Source organism: Cupressus sempervirens, chromosome 3, assembly GCF_028749045.1.
Source record: "Cupressus sempervirens isolate cs-2001-9-10 chromosome 3, ASM2874904v1, whole genome shotgun sequence".
Lineage (NCBI taxonomy): Eukaryota > Viridiplantae > Streptophyta > Pinopsida > Cupressales > Cupressaceae > Cupressus > Cupressus sempervirens.
In genome coordinates, this window is record NC_143120.1 from 410,259,165 (window position 1) to 410,282,965 (window position 23,801).

At 36.3% G+C, this 23,801-nt stretch overlaps 1 protein-coding gene across 1 annotated transcript in view; it reads right to left on the reverse strand.

The window, feature by feature from the left end:
• Positions 1 to 23,801, reverse strand: part of TWN2 (valyl-tRNA synthetase / valine-tRNA ligase (VALRS)) — a 98,301-nt gene that overhangs the window by 45,808 nt on the left and 28,692 nt on the right. Inside the window, exons 6-13 of the mRNA XM_089820086.1 lie at positions 16,724 to 16,789; positions 16,517 to 16,600; positions 16,332 to 16,409; positions 16,075 to 16,158; positions 15,856 to 15,935; positions 13,002 to 13,059; positions 12,538 to 12,840; positions 12,137 to 12,307 (exon numbers count right to left, since the gene is read on the reverse strand). Coding sequence (XP_089676212.1) covers positions 12,137 to 12,307; positions 12,538 to 12,840; positions 13,002 to 13,059; positions 15,856 to 15,935; positions 16,075 to 16,158; positions 16,332 to 16,409; positions 16,517 to 16,600; positions 16,724 to 16,789 — 924 coding nt within the window. The remainder of the gene's footprint in view (positions 1 to 12,136; positions 12,308 to 12,537; positions 12,841 to 13,001; positions 13,060 to 15,855; positions 15,936 to 16,074; positions 16,159 to 16,331; positions 16,410 to 16,516; positions 16,601 to 16,723; positions 16,790 to 23,801) is intronic.

Below are 23,801 nucleotides of genomic sequence, written 5' to 3' on the forward strand. Positions count from 1 at the left end.
GCAAGAAATCGCCTGCGGCCAGAAAAGTATGGAGTTGTAAATTTAAAAAAAAATAACTTGTTTTTTTTACTTTCTTTTTGACCTATTCTCTTTGTTATAACCCTAAAGGGCTTTCTATTTGTTAAGCATGAGTAGAAGAGAAGAAAAGTGAGAGAGAAGAAGAGAAAAGAAAAGCCATAGGTTTCTAACCGGCAAGAAGGAAGAGCACCAAAGAGATCAACAGTCCATTTGGAGAGGCCATCAATTGCATTGGGGGCATTAAGGAGCCAATATCAACACTCCTCAACTCATTTGCAAGAGGTAAGTGCTCTTTTTTTTTTTGCATGTTAGTGTATTATGCATTTTTTCTTAAATTTTTAGTGTATTATGCATTTTTTGTTAAATTTTTATAGTTTTTAAGATTTTTAGTTTAAATCTTAAAGGTTCTTTATTTTTACTAAGTTGCAAACTAGGGTTTGTTGTTTTGTAGCTTTTATTAGCTTCAAACTTTGATATTTTACATTAAAAAAATTATTGCAACAACCTTTGCTTTCATTTTTTGCAAATTCGCAATGGGTAAAAAAGATGAATGTTAAAAATATAACGAAGAGTTTCCTAGAAGAACCAAATATCAAACAAAACGTATGTTTTGTAAAGAAAAAATAACTTATGGAGGTATTTATAGATTGAAATACCACATTGCTGCTATACCTGGACACGATGTTACAATTTGCACTCACCAAACTCCTAAGGCAAAACGCACTTGCTTAATGGCATTAGAAAAAATTGAAAAAGACAAAGCGAATAGGAAAATGCAACTTGAAGGGTTAAAAGGGTATTGGCTCCCATGTTCCCGCATCCACATCTGCATCTGCATTAGCTTCCGCATCCATAAGTTGTGTTGGAGAGGGTTCTTCTAGGCCTCCTTTTTATCCTAGTTCTTCTGCTCGTGCTAGTGCTAGTCGGTCACACACTAAGACAGAGACCCACACCAACCTATTGCAGCCTAGAGTGTGGAAAAACAAAATGGATAGTTACTTTGCGCCCCGCACTACTCCTGGTTCCCAACCCATGCTTGACGGCATGGGTTTGAACAAGGAGATTCATGATGCTGCCAGAAAGGAGATATGCAAATTTTGATACTTTTACAACATTCCATTTATTGCAGCCAAGTAATTGATTATTGTTGCTTTGTTTTCTTTAAAGTTAAAATTAAAAGTAAAAGTAAAACTTTAATTATATCTACTTGTTTTATAATTTAAGTCTTTGACATCTAAATTTTTATTTGTGGCAGGGCTCCTTATTGGCAGAACATGATAGATGCAGTTGCAATTTGTGGTCTAGGGTTTAAAGCCCCAATTGAGGCTGAGCTAAGCGGATACCTCTTGGATGAGATGGTAGAGGACATGAGGGTTGAGCTCAAGGAGAACCGAAAGGAGTGGATTGCAAAGGGTTGCACCATCATGACTGATGGTTGGACAGATAGGAGGAATAGAACACTCCTCAATTTTCTTGTATCCTGTGGAGGTGATTGATCATTCTACTTTCCTACATACATAATTGTAAATTTTGATTTGTTGAATGCTAATTTATTGATGATCCATTTAATATTATAATTCCTTGTTTTGTTACTTGTAGGATATACTATGTTCATCAAATCCATTGATGCTTCCGCACATGTAAAAAATGCCACATAGTTATGTGAGGCTATTGAGAAAGTCATAGCAGAGGTGGGAGAACAAAATGTGATCCAGGTGTTGACAGATAATGCAGCAAGTTATGTTTCTGCATGTAAACTTTTAACTTTTCAAGTTTTGAAAATAAATTTATTTAAATTTTGAAATTTGAATTTCTAATTGACTTAAAATTGTTCTAGGTAAACTTTTGATAGAGAAGCACCCCACCATATTTTGGTCCCTTGTGCGGCACACTGCATTGACCTCATGTTAGAGGAAATTGGCAAACTTGAGTTTGTCAAGTCATGTGTGGAAAGGGCAAAAAACATATGCAAGTTCATTTATAATCATTCATTTGTCCTTAGCACAATGAGGAAGTACACAGGAGGCAAGGAGTTAGCTCACCCAGGTATCAAGAGGTTTGCCTCGAATTTCATCACCCTGCAGTCCTTGTTCACATCAAGGGATGAATTGAGGAGCATGTTTGTTGGGCGGGAGTGGATTTGCTCTTCCTATGCTACGACCACTGCAGGGATAGATGTGGGGGATTGCATATTTGATGAGGATGGTTTTTGGAAACCCGCTAGAGAAATCCTTAAGGTAAATTTATTGCAATTTAATATTTAGTATTTTACTTTTACTTTAAGTTATATTATTTTATATTAAGTTTTGACTCAAATTTTTTGTTTTACTTTATTTGTACGTCACTGAGCCCCTTGTAGCTTTGCTACAAACTGTTGATGGGGAGAAGCCCTCTATAGGCTTCATTTATGAGGGCATGGATAGGGCCAAGAATGCCATCAAATCCCAATATGCAAGAGTGCAGGAGAGGTATGGCCCTATTTGGGACATCATCGATAGGAGATGGCAGAATCAGCTCCATTGACCCATCCATGCAGTAGCTTACTATCTAAATCCGGCATTTCGTTTCCGTCCTGAGTTCAAGGCAAATGCGGAGGTTCTCACCGACTTATACACAGTGATTCAGAGGTTGAGTAGCGATGAAGATAGTGTTGCTGCGATTGTTGAGCTAGACCATTTCAACAATAAAGAGGGGCCACTTTTCTCTAGCAGGATGGCCATAAATGCTCAGACAACACTACAGCCAAGTAAAAAATAAATAATATATTCAATGTTCATGAATCTAGCTTCTAAACTTAAAGTTGTTTATATAATGCATTAATTTTAGAGTTGTAATTTGTAAATGAGACTAATTGTTTTTGTTTTTCCTTATTTCAAATAGATGGTGGCAAATGTTTGGGGCCACAACCCCAAACCTTCAAGAAATTGCCATTTGTTTTCTAAGTCAGCCGAGCAGCGCTTCTGAATGTGAGCACAGTTGGTCCATGTTCGAGCACATCCACTCGAAGAGGAGAAATAGGTTGACAGTGCAGAGGTTGAATGATCTTGTCTTCGTTCATTACAACCTTCGTCTTAGGATCAAACAAATTTTGGGCATTGACTCCTCTCCGATCATTCTGGAGGAGATTGATCCAGAATCAAAGTGGATCACAGAGACTGTGGAACTAGTCTTCACTGAGGAAGACCGCACGTGGGTTGACCAAGTGGATGTAGAGGCTGAAGCTGTGGCCAAGGCAAAGGAGGCAGCTAGAGCATGTTCAGGCATTGGTAGACACACATGCGCACGCACAGACGCAGGCCCTAGCGACATTGTTCGTGAGCCCATTGCCCATGCAAGGGACATGGCTCGGCAGTCCTCTAGGACCTACCTTAGACGCCTTTCTTATAGGCACACTGGATACTCAGAGGCTGAGGTTGAGGCTGCAGCAGAGCTAGAGAGGATGATGATGAGGCTTGAGTTGGAGCCTTGTTTTTATATTTTGTTTACACTGTATAGATATTGATACTGATACTGATACTAATACTGAATCACTGATAGACATACGTTTCAAACTTTCATGGATCTTCATCTTAGATTTATACATACATTTATGATTTGATGTCTTATAGATCTTCATGATTTCATCTTACATACATTCTATGATTTGAATCATTATGATCATTTAATTTTTATTTACTTCAGCTAGCCTACAATTTACATTTTAGTACATAATGATAACATAGTTACATATGTGATGGATTTTATGTTTCATGTTTATGTATGTTAAGTTTTAACTTCTATTTGATGATGTTATAGTGTGTTTAAGTTATATTCAATAAAGGGTGCATGAAATAAGTCTTAAATTGTTAAAATCTCTACATTTAAAGGGTTTTTTCAAATTTGCCGATTCATCGCCGATTCACAGGCAATTCACCCCCGATTCACGATTCGATTCGGCCATGCCAATTCCATTACGATTCTGATTCTCGTTACTTTGATAAATACTACTTAAATCTTCGGTAAAAATAAACATGTACGGCAGGCTAGATTAGGAAAGTGCTGCTATGAAATGAAAGGGATTTCAAATGGACCTATAGAAGTTCAATTGTGCATCAATGGTGAAGGACACCGCATTTAACAGAAAAGAATACGATATTAAAAAGGAATCGGAAATGGGAGTTCTCCCTCTTTTTCTCACTCGACTCCCAATAAGAAGAATGAAGGTTGAATGTTATGCGGAAGTGGTAATAATAATGGAAAAGAAAACGTTGCCAGCAAAAACTCAGGTGAATGAAATATATATCCGTCTCTTCTCACGGCTTCCACATAATAAGAATAAAAATGTGACTTCTTAGCTCCCATCTGTTTCTCAAGATGTCCATTCGAATTCAAACATTAATTCCATTTAACATGCCAAATGTTAATTGGTTAAAAGCAAGAATATTAAAATAAAAAGCATGGCAAGAAAGTTGGAAGATTATAATTCAAAAATTATAATAATTCAAATGTTATTATAATTCGTATATTATTATAATCTTATATGTACACGTAAACATCACTTTATTAAATTATTAAATTATAATGGTGCCAAATCATTTTTATATTATATGCGCATATATAGATATATCTATATAATAATAAGGTGAATGATCATATTAAATCCTTAGAAGTACGTTTTTATATTTCAACTCAATTAGTTTATATTTCTCAAACTATTTAAATAAATAGCTCATGAGGTTCCACAAATGTATCTTGTTTCAAATCGCTAGGTCCTCAACCCATTTGCCCAGTGATGGTGATGTTGCTATGCCTAATTCTTTTCTAACAATGCTTCCACCCCTTCAACGTGTTTCCTGAAAGGAAATTCTCCGTGATTAAATTATATTATCATAATAAATTATTTAATCGTAAATAATCATAATAGTTAACCATCTTCTCAATTCCATGAATTTGTGACAAATGATCAACTAGTTTGCTATCTTAATTTGAAATTATAACGACTAACCATCTTACCATTTCGCAAGATTATAACAAATTAAACTGCCAACTGACTTCATCTAAACATCAACGGCTATATTTCAAATTAGGTCCAAATTTGGGATCTAACACAATGGGACCTTGATGGTTTACCAGGGGAATTCTACATAGAGAACAAAGCTTGGATATCAGCAGAGCTTCGCCGCGACTATGAGGAGGCCTTTGAGGTTGGGACCCTTGGTGAAAACATCAACAAGGGAGTCATTAAATTGTTACCTTAAGGGGGAGATAGATCTCAAATTAAAAATTGGAGCCCAACCACTTTGTTGACTTTGCCATATAAAATTATTGCTAAACTATTGGCAAGAAGAGTTGAAAACATGCTTGTGGTACCATTTTTGTCACACAAATTGGATTCGTCAAAGGGGGATTCATTTGAAAACTTAATCACTCGTTGGGAGGCTATGAAATGGGCCAAAGATAATGGACAAAATGTTGGTATGATTTTTCTTGACTTTGAAAAGGCATATGATAGAATTGAATGACAGTTTGTGATTGGTGTTCTCCAAGCCATGGGATTTCCCCCTTTCTTTTGTAGATCAGTTAGTGTTCTTTTCAAAGATGCTTCCACTATAATTGAGGTTAATGGTGAATTATCAGAGGTGATATTCTTGGGCAGATCTATCAGACAGGGATGCCCCCTTGCTCCTTTGTTTGTTTTAGTAGCAAATGCTTTATCGAATGTGCCTAAGACTAAAGAATTAGGCCTACATCTTAAAGGCATTGTGTTGCCCAATGAGGAAGATTTGATTTTAGAACAATTTGCAGATGATACTGTTAGAAAGGCCAGGGTTGTTATTGCACCAAAAGATCAATCTGTTAATGCCCAATACAACCAATAGTCTTATAGAATCACAGGAGGTGGTTAAGCCATGTCACGAAGCTTGCGAGGGATGCTGGCCCAGTGCCAACAATCCCCCTCCCAGCGTCACTCATTGTGGCCTGTGGGATTCGAACCTGAGACCAAGCTCTAATACCAATTGTTAGAAAGGCCATGGTTGCCATTGCACCAAAAGATCAACTTGTTAATGCCCGATACAACCAATAGAGTTATAGAACCACAGGAGGTGGTTAAGCCATGTCACGAACCCTGCGAGGGATACTGGCGCACTGCCAACAAATACATCTTTGTTCATTGACCTCTCTGAGATTAACTTTGACAATATGGTGAATAGATTGTTTTTCTTTTCTAAAGCCTCAGGAGCCAAGATCGCTCAATTGAAATCCTCTATCCTTGGTTAGGAGGAAAACCCTACCAAGTTGGTCTTGAATAAAAGGTAGCAATGGGTTGGACCCAACAAGATCGTAAGGTATCTCAGTATTCCCTTTTTTAAAAGAGATGTGGAATTGGATTTTTAAAAAGATTGAAAATAAACATCTAAAATGGAAAACACATTTTCTTTCTTTGGCCAGGAGAACCCAAATTGTCCAAAAAGTACTTTCTTCTAATGCAATCTATTATGCCTCTACCTGGATGTTTGTTAACTATCAGTATAATAAGTTACAGAAAACTTTGAGGGAGTTCCTATGGTATGATGGTATTGGGAATAAGAAGAACCATTATGTTAAATGGAAGAGGTGTTGTTATCATAAGAATCTTGGTGGCCTTGGCATGAGAGATCGCAGAAAACAAGATCTTGCCCTTGAACAAACATGGAAAGGGTTAATCAAAAACAGCTTGGTTAGGGCCAGGATTAAAAAGGGTAAACAGTGGGACGATGTTCCTATGATTGACATTGTTTTGGGGAGCTTTGATGTTAAGGTCGCAGGATCTATAGTGTTTCAATCATTGTAGAAGGCACAGTGCTAGGTTAAACAGATGCTTGACCCAAGGGGTGCTGCAGGGAAGAATCCATATTATGCAGTGTTAGACAGATCTATATGGTGGGGGATCTATCATAACGATAAGCCCTTGGCTCTTACTCAAAGTTGTTCTGCCAAGGTGTGGAATAAGAAAGGCATGTGTCTGGTTCAGGATATTGTGGTCAAGAATAGGGTGTATTCTTGGGATGAATTAAAGTGCAAATATAATCTCCCTCAATCCCAAAAAAGGACTTATACATTGATTATCAAAGCTATTGGTAACTTCTTCCTAGGCAAGATTTTCAATTCTAATCACTTTCTTGAACAGGTGAAGTGGGCTGATGGTAAATTATTGAATGAAAGTTCTAGCAAGCATATTTATAAAATGCTTAATGGTGAGATGAATTTTTTTTTTAAAACCAGATCTGCAGTTTTGACTGGTCATGCTCTAAATGGCAGTTTGTTTTTTATTTGTTTTGGCATTCACATATTGAACCCAAAAAACTTTGCTTTAGATGGTTGTTGTTGCTCATAAAGTTGGGCAGTTCGTTTTTTATTTGTTTCGGCATTCACATATTGAACCCAAAAAGCTTTGCTTTAGATGGTTGTTGTTGCTCAAAAAGTTGGTGATTGGTTTTTTACTTTCTCCTCTTGGTAAACAATCCATTACTTGCTTGTTGTGTAACTGTGATGAACTTTTGAACATTTTTTTTGAGTGTAAGTTTGCATCCAAAGTGTGGTCTGTTTTCTTTGGGCATGGTGTTCATTGGAACCATAAAATTGGTCTGTCATGGCAAGAAGTTCTTACTCAATTTATTGAGATTTTTTATACCAAAACTAATGCTTTTTGGTTTTGTCTTACTAATGAGATTTTATGGTTCTTCTGGAAGCAAAGGAATGAGGAGCTCTTTCAGCAAAGGCAAAGGGATCTTATTTGGTTTGGGATCTTACTTGGTTTTTTCTACAACTCACCCAATCTAATATAATGTCACAGGTGATGGCCATACTGGAGATCTCGAGGGAAAGATTTATCACTCTGCTCAAAGAAGGAAACCTGCTGTTTTTCAAGGAGAACATCAAGCTATCTTATTTTGTGGAAGTTGCACATGATAGAGAGCTGCTTAATGTAGAGACTAAACAGGATAATGGATTAAATAATACCAGGATCTCAACTGGAATATTTTCAAAGAGAAGATACCATTCAAGTCCAAAATGAAGCTGCATATTATGGAGATGACTGGGGACATCCATACTACAGGAACAATTCTATGGATGGGTGGAATGGACCTTCTAGCTGTTAACTGTGGTACTTTGGAGCAGTCTATAGTCTGAATATATTCATGTTTTGACTATGTGATCATTGTAATTATGCACTCTTGTATAGTCGTGACATTCCTAATTTAGGTGCAGTCTACACTGCTCAGTCAGCATGATTTTTTTTGATGTATCAGCTTGACATCCTGTACTTCTTTCCTGTTGATAAACTATATCTAATCCAAAAAAAAAAAAAATGATTTCCTAATTTATTCATCAAACTGTTGTAGGCAATCATGTGGAGGTAAGGAACGGAATACAAGGAGGAAGAACTAATATGAGATCCTCTTCTAAGAATGTCGCTTCATGATGGATGGCAAAATGCTTGCCACATGGGGCAAAGGGGTCCCAGGTATATGTATAGTTTTGACACTCCTAATTTAGGTGCAGTCTATCAGCATGATTTTTTTTGATGTATCAGCTTGACATTCTGTACTTTTTCCTGTTGATAAACTATATCTAATCCAAAAAATAATAATTTAGATTTCCTAATTAATTCATCAAACTGTTATAGGCAATCATGTGGAGGTAAAGAAAGGAATACAAGGAGGAAGAACAAATACGAGGATCCTCTTCTAAGAATATCACTTCATGATGGATGGCACAATGCTTGCCACATGGGGCAAAGGGGTCCAAGGTATATCCCGTCCTTGGGATTAGATGAGAGAGATACTCCATGCGCCGTATTGTGGTTTCCCCTTCAACCTAATGGTTGATTGTTGGAATGAATTTAAATAAGTCTAAATCTAGGAGGGTCAATAAGGTAGCATGAATAGGCAGGTCAACAACAAGCTTTCCCACTATGTACACCACCTCATGATGTATGGTTGGCGGTCTAAGACATGGGGCCATGGGGAATGGTATATGGCTTAGCATGAGTGCTGCTTTGGCACCTTGCCATGTCTCCTCATGTAAGCCCTATCTAATAATATTTTATAGATATTGTATGATCTATTTAAATCAAGATGATCATGAATATATATGTGCCACATGTTATTTTTCCTATAACCCTAGTACAAGTGATCGATTTTATGATTTACATATTTGATAATTATTTAACATGATTGCAAGATCTCAACCAAGAACTATTTTTGCTTAGACTTGTGATTTTACAGCGAAATTTGGGGCAATCCCAAAAAGGGGACCTTACATTTCTCCCTAATATGTAAACAGGATATTTAATTTGTTAATGGTCACACATCATAAATAGTGTTCTGTAATAGATAGATAGGATTTATGAATTTGCTAATGGTTGCCAATCATGCATAGTGTTTTGCAATAGGTAGATAGGATTTATGAATTTGCTAATGGTTGCACATTATGCATATTGTTTTGTAATTTTCTTTTGATGCTTAACGAGGGGAGCTACCCCCTATGGCAGTACCTATACCCTATGATAGTACTTACCCTAAAAAAATGTAAGCCGCAAGGGGATGGAAGAAACATGTGTAATGAGACTATATTTACAAATTTTATACCCCAGAAAAATACCTTAAACTAGTGTGAAAAAGAAAATATTAAAAAATATATCCATATGAATAGATTAAAAAAAGTCCATGACAACTGTGAGAAAAATTGACTAAAACACGGAAAGGAAATGTAAAATCCCCTTTCTCAATTTATAGTCAAATAATGATCAGATTATATTTGCTCAAACATATTAGTAATCAATATAAACTTAACATATTTGATAGACAATAATTAATATATAATTATAATGAAGAGATGTGATCGATTGTTGATTTATTGATAGAGATTGAAAATGGAGAATGAAAGAGGGAAATCAGAAAACATTATATATAATTATTATTCTTTAAGATAGAGATAAGAATGGAATGAAGCCACAGAACAATTACAGAACTGATATACAGCAGAGACATTGCTGAAAGAAAGTACACAGATTATAAATAAGGCAGCAGCATATCTATTAGTATGTCCAGAATATTTGTATGGTTATCTTAATGATTTTAATAAAGAGAGAAACAAATAATTATGGAGACAAAAATAATCAATTATGTATATACATACTCGAGACTTATTATTGTTAAGTCTGAGAAGAGAGAACAGAGGTGTATTCACGTAGAGTCTAGTGTAAATCCAGCCAATCAGTTATTCTCAAGTTTGGGCCGGGATCAGCTACCCTGAGCACCTTGCAGGCAAGTCCCAAGGAAGGCTTAAGGGCTTGGATTTATAAACTTTGAGGGAAACCGTCAAGTTTGATGCCTAAGCAATCTATTTACATCCTAAGCATTCTTCTCGACTAGAATTAATAACAAGGTTTGCATGGATTCTCTCAATTGTTTATAAATATTCACATTTAGTTCAATTCCTATATTAATAGTATAGATTAAATTAGCAAGGGGCATTACAAATGGTATCAGAGTGTGATCCTACCATCCTGCAAGGTAAAAGATGGAGCAAGGAAATATTCTAGTCAATAAGAAGGAAACTAATAATGTGTGAATTGTGTGCGTGCTCTGTGTCTTCATCCATTTTATATGTATAATTTGTGTTTGCTTCGTGTCTTCATGCATTAACGGTTTGTATACTCTTATATTCATGCATATATATTTCATATTTTCAAGTGCATAATCCATGAATGGTTCTACTTTGGTTATCTAGCGCAATAGAATAACTAGAGAGAGAAGAATTAGAAACATTAATATCATGCAAATGGGACTCTGGCCAAATTTGATTGGTATAATTATAAGATGGTCTAAGATCATCTCTCTAGAAAATGACAGAAAACTTATCTTAAGTTACCAAATGTCTCTATCATTTAATATGGAAACATGGAATTGCTTTAAGGACAAGCAATCTTGGGTAGGGGAGGACTGTAATGTCCCCATTCTAAAAAAAATTTGAATAGCAAAATTAAATATAAAAATAAATGAATTCTCAATTCATAGTCAATTAATGATCAAATTATATTTGCTCAAATATAACATATTAATAATCAATATTAACATAGTTGATAGACAGTAATTAATATATAATTATAATGAAGAGATGTGACCGGTTGTTTGAGGAGTATGATTTGAAAGAAGCATGTCTTAGAAGATATATTGATAGAGACTGGAAATGTGGAATAAAAAGGGGAATCAAAAAACATAATATATAATTATTACTCTTTAAGGAAAAGAAAAAAAAGGAAAGGAACCACAGAACTGATATACAGCAGAGACTTTACTGAAAGAAAGTATACAGATTATTAGCATCTGCAGAATATTTTTATGGTTCAGTATTTTGATAATTTTAATAAACAGAGATCACCAAACAATTATAATGGGGACAAAAGTAATCAATTATGTATATACATGCTCAAGACTTATTAATTGTTAAGTCTGAGAAGAAAGAACAGAGGTGTATTCAGGGAGAGGCTAGTGTAAATCCAGCTAATCAGTTATTCCCAAGATAGGGTAGGGATCAGCAACCCCGAGGACCTTGTGGGCAAGTCCCAAGAAAGGCTTAAGGGCTTGGATATGTAAACTTCGAGGGAAACCGTTGGGCTTGGTGTCTAAGAAGTCTGTTTAAATCCTAAGTGTTCTTCTCCACTAGAATAATAATAAGGCTAGCATGGATTCTCACAATTGTTCATAAATATACACATTTAGTTCAATTCCTGTATTAATAGCATAAATTAATTTAGCAGGGGACATTACAGGAAAAACTTAAATCTGATTGCATTTTTACTTGTACCATGCAACTGTCCATTTCACATTACTCACATTCTGTAACATAATTTATGCAAAAAGATAATAGAAGATTTAATATATTTTCACCATGCCTAGATTTTTTCTATAAATGGCACAATTGTTCCAAGATGTTGAATTTGAGCATAGAGTGGTTCAGTTCCATGAAATGTGGGGCATGCAAACTAGAAACATTCACAAAGTAATTAATTATATTCCCATTAACTAGTCCACTTTTGAATCAGGTCTTGAGATTTTGAGCCATAAATTTTACAGGAAATTGCAGCAATTACCTTATTTTTCAAAGCTTCAATTACTGCAACTCGGGCATCAAACCGCTTCATTCCTTTGAATTCATTACCCCCGTTGCTATTTATCAAGCCATCATCAGTGAAAATGTTAATAAAATCTAGATCGTGTCGCTTACCTACTGCAAAATCATTTGGATCATGTGCTGGAGTTATCTGTAAGAAACATGAAAGACAAAAAAAGTATAATAATATCGCGCCACACCTGGCTTGGTATAAAATGAAATCTAAATTATCTAAATCAAAATCATATAAATAGTATTCCATGAGTTCTTAGTTGCAATTGAACCAATATCTGGCAACAAAACATGAAGGAAGAAAGAGAGAAGGCTTGCATTCATCCAAACAAACTTCAATTGTGTCATCAGATACAAACAGAACATTACCTTGACAGCACCAGTTCCAAACTCTGGATTGACAAGCTCTGAGTCACAGATGATAGGAAGTTTTCTTCCATCAAAAGGGTGGATGGCAAATTGTTTGTGCAAATGCATGTATCTCTGATCAGTAGGATGCACAGCAATGGCAGTGTCACCTAGCATTGTTTCAGGTCTTGTTGTTGCAACAACAATCTCTCCCAATCCTTCATCCAAAGGATAAGCAAAAGATGTCAGAACTCCAAACTCAACTGGATTTTTGTACCCAGGGACTTTCCGTAGTGTTCGCTTATTGATGTCAATGTAGTCTACCTATACAAAACATTAATTCAGCATACAACAGATTATTAGACTTACCACCTTCAAATAAAAAAGATGAGAAATGTAATACTTGAAGAGTGCCTACTACAGGTATACTAAAAAAGACACAAAAACTATGATATAAGATAAATGTTAAAGAAAAACAAGCATACCTCAATATCAGAAATTGCTGTTCTTAGAACACAGTCCCAATTCACAAGTCGATGATCTCTGCTTAATGAAGATTATATTATTAAATAGTCTCACATCTACTATGATATGCATATATTGAGTATAATGCCCAAAAAATATAGAATAACATACTCAGCAACCTCTAAGGAAATCCTTAAAAACAAAAAGGAAAAACCAGCAAGGCTGAAAACAGTCTGAAATTATCGGTACAAACTATCTACCAGTACTGATTAAAGATTGTTCAACTTGTATTAAAGACAGGCGTTCACTGTTCAAATAAGATAGAGGCATTCAGAGGACAACTTATGCAGCAATGCCATAACTCAAAAGCATACAAGCAATATCAGTTGTGTGCATCTCCAGTATTAAGATAATATTGCACAAAGTATCATGGAAGTTGGCTAGCAACCAATCTAAGAATCACTTATGCAAAATTCAGGTCTTAAGTTCTTCAATGCACAAAAATACTTTACACGTGCTGTGCAGGCATGTATACAATCGTGTAGTCGCTTCGTATAAGCAAGCCATAGCATTCTTAATGAGCAAGAGAACACAAATGAAACTACAAATCGTAGATCAAAGCATCTCAGCACATAAAGAACCCTCCTATCCCATCATATCCTAAACTTGGAGTAAAGATACTATTTTTCTCTACACCTAACAAACCACCTATGATTGTTACTTTAAGAGACCAAAGGGAAAATTGCTAAGAGAATTTCACAGTGAGTATTGAAAAATTGTCAATTGTCACATTGCAGATGTATCAATGGAGATGGAATGGATTTCAAATTTGTCCACTGGCCATATTGACAAAACATAGTGAAAAATAATAATGATACTCCAAAACAGTACAAGAACGCTTCAAACAATTATTGGAAAAGAAGGGGATTCATTAAAACTCTTAAGGGATTATTGGGACAAGCTTTAAATAACAAGTTTATATGAACTATAGACAAATAGGTGATGACCCCAATTCAAGTAATGTTTAAAGTTTTAAACAACAGTGCTGGGTCAAGCAGATGGAAAATTAATAGAAGAGGAAGCTAAACATCTTGGTAACTTAACTCCACAACTGAGAATAGATGCACAGTAAAGATATTTACTATGACCTAGGATTAATTGGTTTGATCTGCTGCTATATGTTGCATAGGTGAGGACCCAATTTTATTGAAGTTTAAATAGCAGTGTTGGATAAATAAGATAACAAATTGATAGATAATATATATAATAGGTCTATGGGACTGAAAGATTACAATAGTGAGGCAAACACCAACAGGAACACACAAAGGTGTCCGAAAATAAATGACTAAAACCAAAGCAACAACAACAAATAAAGAGAGAGAGACAGAGAAAACACTAAGAGAGACTAGGAGTCATTCTTAGGTGAAAAGAAATCAGTTACTGAATGATATGCATGCCGATGTGCAGAGGCACTGTACTGTCTCTAGCCACTCGCAGAGGAGTGTCGCTGGTGCAAATAATTGGAACGGGATTTGACACATCTAGATAGCCCAGTAGATCTAAAGAAGGGCTTTTCACACCATGCAAAGGAGGTAATGGTGTGCAATAATGAGCCGAGTAGACGAGTGTTGGTGTGGAAGCAATGATTGGATCATGCTATCACGGAGCATAGTGGCCTCACGAAGATAAAGTGCAAGACATTTCTAATCATAATAGCTGAAAAAGTCATAGGGAGAGAAGCATTCACAATACAGACAGAAGAATCTCCCTCTGATCTCATAGTATATAGGGCATCGAAAAAGGAAATGAGCCTCGGTCTCCACCTCCCCTAAAGTACAAGCATACAAATCCACTTCCCACTATCAATATGATGATCAGTCTGAACCTGAAGACAGTGAGATCCAACTCTAAAAGAACCTAAGGAGATCTGCAGGGCATGAGACCATCACCGGGAAAGGTAGCTAGGACAAACAATAGTCCCATAAGAAATCTCCAAAAAGTGCTCTGCGTAAAAGGACATTTGCAGGCGTAACCCACCGAAAGGGTTAACCTAGGTAGCGACAATGTAATGTCTTTAGATGTCAAGTCGAACATGCTCATTTAACTCCTGTCGAGAGGGGAGAAGATGAGCGGGGGCATCTAATGAGAACTAAAAAGGGGGGAGACGATCAATATCAATCCCAATCAAACCCAGCAGAGAAGAAGCTTGTGCATACCAATAGCGAGCACCAGAACTAGACTTAGCATTCGCAATAGAAACAGACGAACAATAAGCTAAATAGGAGTATCGATCACAGTCCCCAACATTATCCACAGTCCCACGAAGGCAATGGAGGAACCAAACCAAATCAAAGATGGCTGCAAGACTGAAAGGATGAGCACCAAACTCAACCAAAATGACACTGTGAGGACTAAACCTATGAATCTGATGATGCGCCTCAAGAACAAAGTCTGAACCCGCTCTATCAAAGCCCAATTTGAGCTAAGAAGAGAAGGGCCCCAGACCACAGATCCATAAAGAACAGTCGGCCGCACAAGAGAGTCAAAGAGAGATAGCTTAGAGAAGGTATCCTGCAAGTGATGTCTAAAACACTGTTTCTCAAGCACAGCAAGAGAACCCCTACACTTACTAACTCTGGGCTAAGAAGAGGAAGCTAAACATCTTGGGAGCTTACACCTATTGCAACTCAAAATAGATCATAATACTATGAAAAAACATTAATTGGTTTGATCCAACAAAACCATTAAGGGAAGCACTAAGAAAATAAGACAGATTGAAAATGCCGCAATAGGTATCCAACAGAAAGGCCAATCATAAATTAAATTTCTACTGCAAAGATATGCATAGATAAAACGATGAACTAAAGGAGATACCTGTAAATAAGACCATCTTTATAAAGATGAACAAACGCCTCTGTCACTGCATTTGATCTTTTCTCGTCCATGGTGAAGCACTGTTTAGAAGCATGAATGAAAAACTGTTATAGGATCCGCAATGTCATTTGAAGAAGAAAGAAGAAATAGTCTGTAAATGAAATCCAAGGTGCAACATTCAAGGCACTCAACAATCTAGAGAAAAGCACAATCCCTGACCTCCCGTGACCAATCAAGCGAGGTTCCAAGACGACGCTCTTGATCCAAAATTGTCCCTCCATATTTTTCTTTCCACTTCCAAACCTACAAATAGCTCATAGAATTAGTTGCAAAAAACTCGTATAGGCTGAGATCAACAATAGAAAATCAATCTAACGACAACTCTCAAAACAATTATGTTTGCTAGACTTAGCAGGTATTTACTAGTACTGTATGATAAAATACTAAATCCACTCAAATATAACAATCAGTATCACCTCTTCGACAAACTTCTCACGTCCAAGATCATGCCTTGTTAGTCCTCTTTCACGCATTATCTTTTTTTCTACCACCACCTATAAAATGTGCAACACAAAATTGCTTTCAACAAGGTTACATGTATGTTATAACAAACTATAACAAGAAATAGTATGTGCAATACTGAAGCAACAAACATTTAAACCTGTGTTGCTATTCCAGCATGGTCCATCCCAGGCACCCAAAGAGTATTATACCCACTCATCCTTCGCCACCTAATGATTGTATCCTGGAAGCAAAGAGAGCTGCTCTAATAATATGATAAAAAGATAACAAAACTGTATGCAAAGGAAAAAAGAAAAAAACATGAATAGAGAAGAAATATGAACACACAGTATAGTTATAGTTATACCTGGATAGCAGATGTAAGTCCATGTCCTATGTGTAGTGCACCAGTAACATTTGGTGGAGGTAACACCTGGAATAAATAACAATCGAAACTCAAGAAACGCAGATGTCTTTATTTTTCAAAAGCAGAGTAAAAGATTACATATTTATGAAACATGTATATAATGAACCAGCAAAAACTAGATGTCTCTCCTCTTCTATCTCAATTTTTTTAATCAAGAGATTCAAGACATTGGTTATTTCTTTTAACCAGCAAAAATTAGATGTCTCTCCTCTGTTCATGCCATTGGTTATTTCTTTATCTCTTTTTTATATTCATATTGGATTCGGTTTCCTTGCCCGTTAGTGGATGGCCTCCGTGACTTCAAAAAATAGCTTACGTGGCTTCTTTTTTAGTCTCATCCGTCTTCTCTTGTTATCGTCAAGCATATTGTCGATTCATATTAATATTTATTTTCTTGGTGTTTTCTTAACTGTGGCATCTCATTACTGCTATTCGGTTCATGTCAAGCCTCTATGAAAGATATTTGGGTTGATGTCCTCGATTTTGCTCCTTTGCTAATATTGGACCTGGTTCGATTTAATCATGCTCAGTGTTATGGTTTTTTTCAAGTCTCAGCTGTGCCAATCTTCTGTAACAGTTCTGGTGTGCCCTATTCATCATCATTGATTTGTCCAAGAGATTTTTGCTGAATATTGATTACCGAGCAAAATGTGGCATCCAGGTGTGCTGACATGTTTCACATCTGACGTGGTTCCTTATGATCGCAGTTCCAAATTATTAGTGTCAATTAAATTTTTTATTTATTTCATTTACTCATATTTCTAGACTGCATTTGTTCTTATTATAAGAATTTTAGTACAGGTACAATCCTCTGGCACTGATTCCTTGCAATTTTGTCCAGCCAAAATCCTCTTTCAATCATTGTCTTTATTGTTATTTTCAGCTCAATTTTATCTTGATAAATCTATCTAAAACCTCCAGATTTCTGAATCCTTCAATGTCTGAGAATGGAGATATCCTTGCTTGGTTGCAGAATTCCTGCAATTAAAACTCATGGATTAGAATGTGGGTTCTAGTTTAGAAACTTTTGGATTAATATATTTCTATTTTTCTCCAAAAGCAGCAAGCAGTATTACTACAACGCATGCTGATTTCAAGGGTTTTAAAGTCTTGGGCTCGGCAATTCATGGCATGTATGGGGATTGTAGTTTTGAGTCTTGATAAATGGATGAATTGATTCTTAGATTGTTTGCAGTCGGTTTTACTGAGAATACATAATCTTTCAGCGTAAGAACATTTTGTTGTAGAGCAGAGTTCTGGTGCAACCAGAATACAAAGTTAAGTATTCTATGATTATATATCTTGAATATTGATCAAGAATTTTGTTATAACATTGGGAATAGTGTTTGCTTTTAGCATTGATCTCTATATATCTCTTTATGATAGGTTAATTTTATGAGTTATTTTTAATCTCTCCTGGTTACATGATGGATCAAGAAGCAATAAAATGATAAGAGATTATATGCAAAAGCCGTCTTCCAATTCAATGAAGATATGTACATCAATTCAGTCCCATGACCGGAAGCAACGACCCCATGTTCATGGGACTGAATTGATGTACATATCTTCATTGAATTGGAAGAAATGATATTCGAAGGGAGATTATTCAGCTTCAGAGGGAGTTTGCATGACAAAGGGACAATGTTTAATTATTTGCAAACATGTGTCAATATAACTGCTAAAGCTCCTTGTTTGATCAAATTGGAATCAACTATCTTATTGTGGTGTCAAAGTAGTCCTTGTTGAGAGGGAGTCTCTATTGAGAGAGTATCTCAATATACACATTGCTAATGACTTCTTTTCGAGAGAAGTTCAAGGTGAAATCTCTTCTTCTACCCTCCGCAAGAAGGTACAATGGATCCACCCTCTACAAGTAGTCATTGTGGACTTGCATTCTTCTCTAGGAGAAGTTTCAAGTGAAAGCCCTCAATCCACCCTCTGCGAGTAGGTATGGTTAAAATGCATTCTTCTCTAGAAGAAGAATGAGGTAAAAGCGATCGTTCCACCCTGTGCGAATAAGTATGGTGGACCCATCCTCTAGGAATAGGCAAGGTTAATAATGTTTGTTGAGATAACAATGTTTTATTGAGATAATCTATGATGAGAATTTGTAATTGGCATTTTGGTTGCAGCTATGTGTGCCTGCCATAATAAAGATCTCTCTCTTGCCATGAAGGGGTGTTGAAGATTATAGCTGCATTGAGATCTTTACCTCTAATATTGCTATATGTCGAAATTGTGAAAAGATTTATGATGATATTTCCAAGTGACCATGACATGGCATCCAAGGTGTGGTAGGTGTCTCATCTAAATATCTAACATTTTATTATATGAAGAGTCATGCAAAGAGACATGCATTTCAAAATATAAAAAGCCTCACATTTGGTAAGTGAAGAGACCTTCAATTATGATATTGACGCAAGGAGGGGCGGGGAACTAGGGCCAACAGCACCCAGCTCTCCAAACCACCATGCAAGAGTTAACACAATGGAACACACAAGAGAAGAGTAAACACTTATTGATTCATCAAATGATCAACATACATGCCCAGCTGTAAGGCCTTCTGGGTTACGGAAAAATACAAAAATAAAATTCTCAGATCGACGATCATACATAAGTTCGCATTTCCAAGCACGTATCCTCCTTAAATAAACCTCTAAGTTCTCTCTAAGTCCCTGCTCCTCTCCCTATAACTCAATCCTAGGCCTCCTTAAGTACTTGTGCGGCCACAGGTTGGCCTATCACATTAAATGTATGCATAGCCATAAGTCGGCTCACAACAAATATTAACTACCTATACCAAAATTAAATGCGAGCAAGGTCAACCCAAACTGGAACCAGACACAAACCACTTGACAAACGAAGACTTCATAACAACACTGGCACTCGGCAACCACACGAGCTCGACATCCAAAGAGTCACTCGGTAGCAACTACAAACTTGGCATCCTCCAACGCTCAGCAACCAAAGGAATCACTCAGCAAAATCTAAAATCTCGACATCAACTAAACGCTTGGCAATCACGGAAGCTCCACAATGCAAGACATTGCAACTCGACAGAAAGGAAAACTGAGAACATGCAAAATATCAGTGCAACCCAAGATGCTCCTGCATCAGACAACCAGGGTTGTAAGAAAAGATTATCCTGAAACATAGAGATTACAACACTCAATCCAACTCAGATTGAGAAATCCATGAAGCATCTTTAATGGGTCTGTTCTTCCACTTCACCAAATATTCATAGTAATAATTTTCCTCTTGTGCTCTTACCAACTCTCTAATCCAATATCTATTCAACTTCTTCAACCTAATTCTTAGGATAATCTTTTACCACAACAACTTCATCATCTGACTCATGATACTTATATAAATCAGCAACATTGACTATAGGAGATATATCCATGTCATCAGGTAACTCAACTTCATAAGCATTTCCACTATCAAACTTCTTCAAGATCTTATAAGGTCCAAACTTCTTCATTTTCAACTTATCATATGTTCCAACCGGATTCTTCAAATGAACCATCACCTCATCACTAACTTCAAAAACATGATGTCTTCTAGACTTATCAGCATTCTCCTTATGCTTCTAATTACTTTGTTCTATCCTCAACTTCACTTCCTTATGCAAGGACTCCATAAAATCAGCAAATTCTTCTCCTGCAATACTTCTCTTCTCTTCACTAGCAACATCCCTTAAATTTGATACTCCTCTAGGCTTCATTCCAGTAACAATCTCAAAAGGTGTCTTCCCTGTACTCCTATTCACAAAATTATTATATGCAAACTCAGCTTGTGCCAATACCATCTCCCAATTATGTGTTTCATCTCCAACTAAGCATCTTAGCAAATTACCCAAACTTCTATTCACAACCTCTATCTACCCATCAATCTATGGATAGAATGTAGAACTAAACTTCAACTCAGTACCCATCTTCTTCCACAAAGTCTTCCAAAAATAACCAACAAACTTACTATCTCTATCAGAAATAATACTTCTTGCTAATCCATCCAATCTCACAATCTCTTTAAAGAAAAGTTTAGCAACATGCTCAGCATCTGATGTCTTCATACAAGGTATGAAATGAGTCATCTTAGAAAATTTATCCACAACAACAAATATAGAATCATACCCCTTCACTGTCTTAGGCAAGCCAAAAACTGTCACTCCAAGGTTTCTCAGGAACAACAATAGGCATATACAAACCAATATTTTGACTTACTCCTTTTGCAACTTGACAAACTACACAACTCTTCACAAATTTCTGAATATTCTTATACATTTGTGGCCAATAATACTTCTCTTTCAGCAAACTCAATGTCTTATCCATTCCAAAATGTCCAACCAATCCACCACTATGTTTTTCCTTGATCAAATTCAACCTCATCGAACTTCTAGGAATACACAATTGAATTCCTTTAAACAACATACCCTCGTGAATGAAATATTAATCATACTTATGTGATCTATTAAATTTGGTGCTCTGCACTCTCTCCACGCCTCAGAAAAATCAAGGTCAGTATCATACAACTCTTTCATTTTATCAAAATCAAGAACTTCAACTTTCATCTTAGTCAATAAAGAACGTCTTCTACTCAATGCATCAGCAACTCTGTTGGTAACTCCACTCTTATGCTTGATCACAAATGTAAAACTCTGCAAGTACTCAAACCACTTCATATGTCTCTGATTCAATTTATGTTTACTTCCCAAGTATTGTAAAGCTTTATGATCAGTATACAACACAAACTCTTTAAGAATCAAATAATGTCTCCACCTCTTCAAAGCTTGAACAATGGCATAAAACTCTTGATCGTATACACAATACTTCCTTTTAGCATCATTCAACTTCTCACTAAAGAAAGCAACAGGCTTACTTTCTTGACTTAATACAGCTCCTATTGCACTACCACTTGCATCACATTCAACTTGAGATACCTTATTGAAATCAAGCAAAGCCAATACGAGCAACTCAGCAACCTTTTGTTTCAAAGTCTCAAAACTCTTATCAGCTCCATGTGTCCATTTGAATTCATTTTTATCTCCTCTCATTGTCTCAGTCATAGCATTACAAACAGCACTAAAATTCTTTATAAACTTTCTATAAAAATTAGCCAAATCATGAAATGGTCTTACCTCTCCCACATTCTCAGAGGTAGGCCATTCCAGAATTGCTTTAACTTTCTCAGGATCCATCTTCAAACCATCCGCTGAAATCACAAATCCCAAATACACAATCTCCTCTTGCATAAAATAACACTTTTTCAAATTAATCATCAACTTCTCCTCTTTCAATTGCTGCAATACTTGTCTAACATGCTCAAGATGTTCTTCCTTAGTCTTGCTGAATATCAAAATATCATCCAAATAAACAATCACAAACTTACCCAAGAATCTTTTCAAAACTTCATTCATCAACCTCATGAAAGCACTAGGTGCATTAGTCAAACCAAAAGGCATAACCAACCATTCATACAAACCATCTTTTGTCTTGAAGGCAGTCCTCCATTCATCGCCTTCTCTAATTCTGATCTGACGACAGCCACTCTTTAAATCAATCTTGGTAAAATACTTTGCTCCACTCAAACAATCCATTATGTCATCCATCCTCCGCATAGGAAACATATATTTCACTATGATCTTGTTAATAGCTATGGAATCAATACACATTCTCCATTCTCCATTATTTTTAGGTGCCAATACAGCAAGTACAACACATGGACTCAAACTTTCTCTAATCAAACCTTTCTCCAACAACTCATACGATAGTCTATTAAGTTATTCATTCTCTGTAGGTGTCAATCTATATGGTGTTTTGTTCGGCAAACTAGCTCCGAGAATCAAATCCATACAATGACTTATGCTTCTTACTGGCGGTAAACCATCACGAATATTTTCAGCAACAATATCCTTATACTCGTTCAGCAATTCTGTAATTTCTTCTGGTACTAGGCTACCACTATCTGCTGTCACTCGGTCATTACCAACTTCTGTTGTCACTTAGCCATTACTACCAACACTCGGTCCTCTAGGAACTATAGCAAAACAAACTTGATTCTTCTTCACTTCTTTTTCAAATCGTTTCCCATTAACCGTGCAAACTTTTATTGCGGTACAATTAACCTCATTTGGACTTTCAATCAAAGGCAGCAATATTTGTTTCTTCCCATTCATCCAAAGAGTATATTGATTCAATCTTCCATCATGTACAACATATCTATCATATTGCCAAGGTCTACCAAACAAAATATGACAACAATCCGTAGGCATAATATCACACAACACTTCATCAAAGTAATGTCCAATCTTAAACTTCACAACACATTGCTCACTTACCAATATCTTATGCTCATCTTTGATCCATGAAACATGATAGGGTTAGGATGCTTTAGCCTCTGCAATGCAACTTTGTCACCAGCTCTTTTGATGCCAAATTTCTAGAGCTTCCACTATCAATGATCACCTTGCAGCATTTTCCAACCATCTTACATCTGGTCTTGAAAAGACTTCTTCTAAAGATAGGTTCCTCGTCACTTCCCTTATTACATAAGGTTCTTCTCACCATTAGATTTTCTCCAGCCTCAAGTCCACTTAATGAACTCTTAATGTCTCCTTGAATCACAGCATTTCTGTTACCTTGCCCACTTTCAGAAAATCTAGATTCAAAAGATCTATGCCCTTCTTTACCACATCTGAAACAATTACCATTAAAACCACCTCTAGGTTAAAAATTACCTCTTCCTCGGTAAGAATTAGTACCTCCTCCATAAGAACTACCACCTTTACATTCAATCTTGTTTCTATCATCACTCTTCCATTTTACCCTTATCTTGCACAGAATTGTTAGATCTACCACCTTCTCCATAGGATCTACCTCTACCTCTCTGGAATCTACCACCTCTACCTCCTTGTCTTTGTTCATGCTTCTTGGTCAAGATATCCTCAACTTTCAAGGCATATTGATATGCTTCCTCCACACTTTCCAACTTCACAAAACTTATTTCATCTTGAATTCCA